This window comes from Elephantulus edwardii, unplaced genomic scaffold (genome assembly GCF_000299155.1).
Source record: "Elephantulus edwardii isolate Elephantulus edwardi_28Jun2011 unplaced genomic scaffold, EleEdw1.0 scaffold00099, whole genome shotgun sequence".
Classification (NCBI taxonomy): Eukaryota; Metazoa; Chordata; class Mammalia; order Macroscelidea; family Macroscelididae; genus Elephantulus; species Elephantulus edwardii.
This window is the reverse complement of record NW_006399849.1, coordinates 2,146,994-2,148,286: the sequence shown is the minus strand read 5'-3', so window position 1 is coordinate 2,148,286 and position 1,293 is coordinate 2,146,994. Positions and strand designations below refer to the sequence as shown.

The window sequence follows — 1,293 nt, the reverse complement described above, 5'->3', positions numbered from 1 at the left end:
TTGATAGAATAGATGAGAAGATATATGTTAAGGAATGTTACAGACTATGGAGTCCCCATAGACAATTAACCCAGCTGAGAGTTACACAATTACAATTGGAAACAAGCTTAATATCCTACCCAAGGGGTTTCAAACCTTTTGAGATGCAAAATGTTTTCCTCAAATTAAATCACATACATTGTTGTTGTGTTCTTGACTAGGAGCCAAATCAACCACCGTGTTGAGTGAGAACCAATCCACAAGGAAGTTGGGTGGGAACCAATCCACGAGGAAGTCACCTGCCGGCTCTCCAGTGGATTTCAGAAGCTGTAAAATTGAACAGATGATTTCTCCTGAGCAGCTAGTGAATTTGAACTGCCTGCCTTTTGGTTGGGAGTGCAGCTCCTTGCCACTAATCACTAAAGCAGATGAAAACCAGAGCCACAGAGCCACTCCACTAAGGCCGGAAATGGAGAGGTACCAGATTCCAATAACTTTTCTACCACGAGCCACAACGCAAGGTCTCGACCCCTCGACCCTGGGAGCAAAGGAGGTGCAGCCTTCAACAAAATATGATAAAAATCTATCCCAACCCCCAAAGTTCCAGGTAAGGAAAATGAGGTCACAGAGTGAGCTACAAATATTTCTGCTACAAACTATGTTTCTAGGACATCAATTAGTTTATGTATGATTGATGGGTTGGAAAATTATATCTGTAAAACATGAAAACTGTGTTAGTTTATACATGGTTTTCTTCGGTCAGGAGAGACAGAGTATCATGAGAGAAAGAGAAAATGCCCTCAGCTTGGCTGCAGTATGGCAGGAGCCTTTTTGGCTGTACTTTAAGAAAATTAAACATAAGTACCTGCGTAGCTCTCAGCTCATGGTACTTTCTCCTGCGTGCACCTTAATGGCAACCGCATTAGCTCAGAGCTCTTCTTCCATCTACGTTTTCTCACTGCCCTCAAGTCAGCATTTCCTATTGTTCCTGTGCTTTTGTAGTATCTTCTGAGGCAGACTTGGGAGTCCCGAGATGAGGCAGCTAGCTGACTGAAAATAGTAAGATTAGTAGTTCAAGTTCACCTAGGCGTACTAAGGGGGGAAAGCCCAGCAATCCATTTCTATAAATTCCGCAACTGAAAACCCAATGGAGCAAAGTTCTACTCTTGTTTTTTGGTTTTTTGTTGTTTTGGGGTTTTTTTAATATTTTTTTAATTGGGAAAAACATATTGGGGGTACAAGGAGGTGAGGGTTGGGGGCAGAAGGGTGAGGATGGGCCAGGATGCAGTTGCAGAGCTGCACAGTTTGGTCGGT

The 1,293-nt window shown here is 43.0% G+C and overlaps 1 protein-coding gene across 1 annotated transcript in view; it reads left to right on the top strand.

Annotated features, from left to right (window-relative positions):
- The first annotated feature begins 448 nt into the window (after positions 1-448).
- The window catches only part of LOC102860660 (zinc finger and SCAN domain-containing protein 4-like), a 69,261-nt gene continuing 68,416 nt past the window's right edge, over positions 449-1,293 (top strand). Inside the window, exons 1-2 of the mRNA XM_006891536.1 lie at positions 449-586; positions 743-865. Of these exons, the coding sequence (XP_006891598.1) occupies positions 449-586; positions 743-865 (261 nt within the window). The remainder of the gene's footprint in view (positions 587-742; positions 866-1,293) is intronic.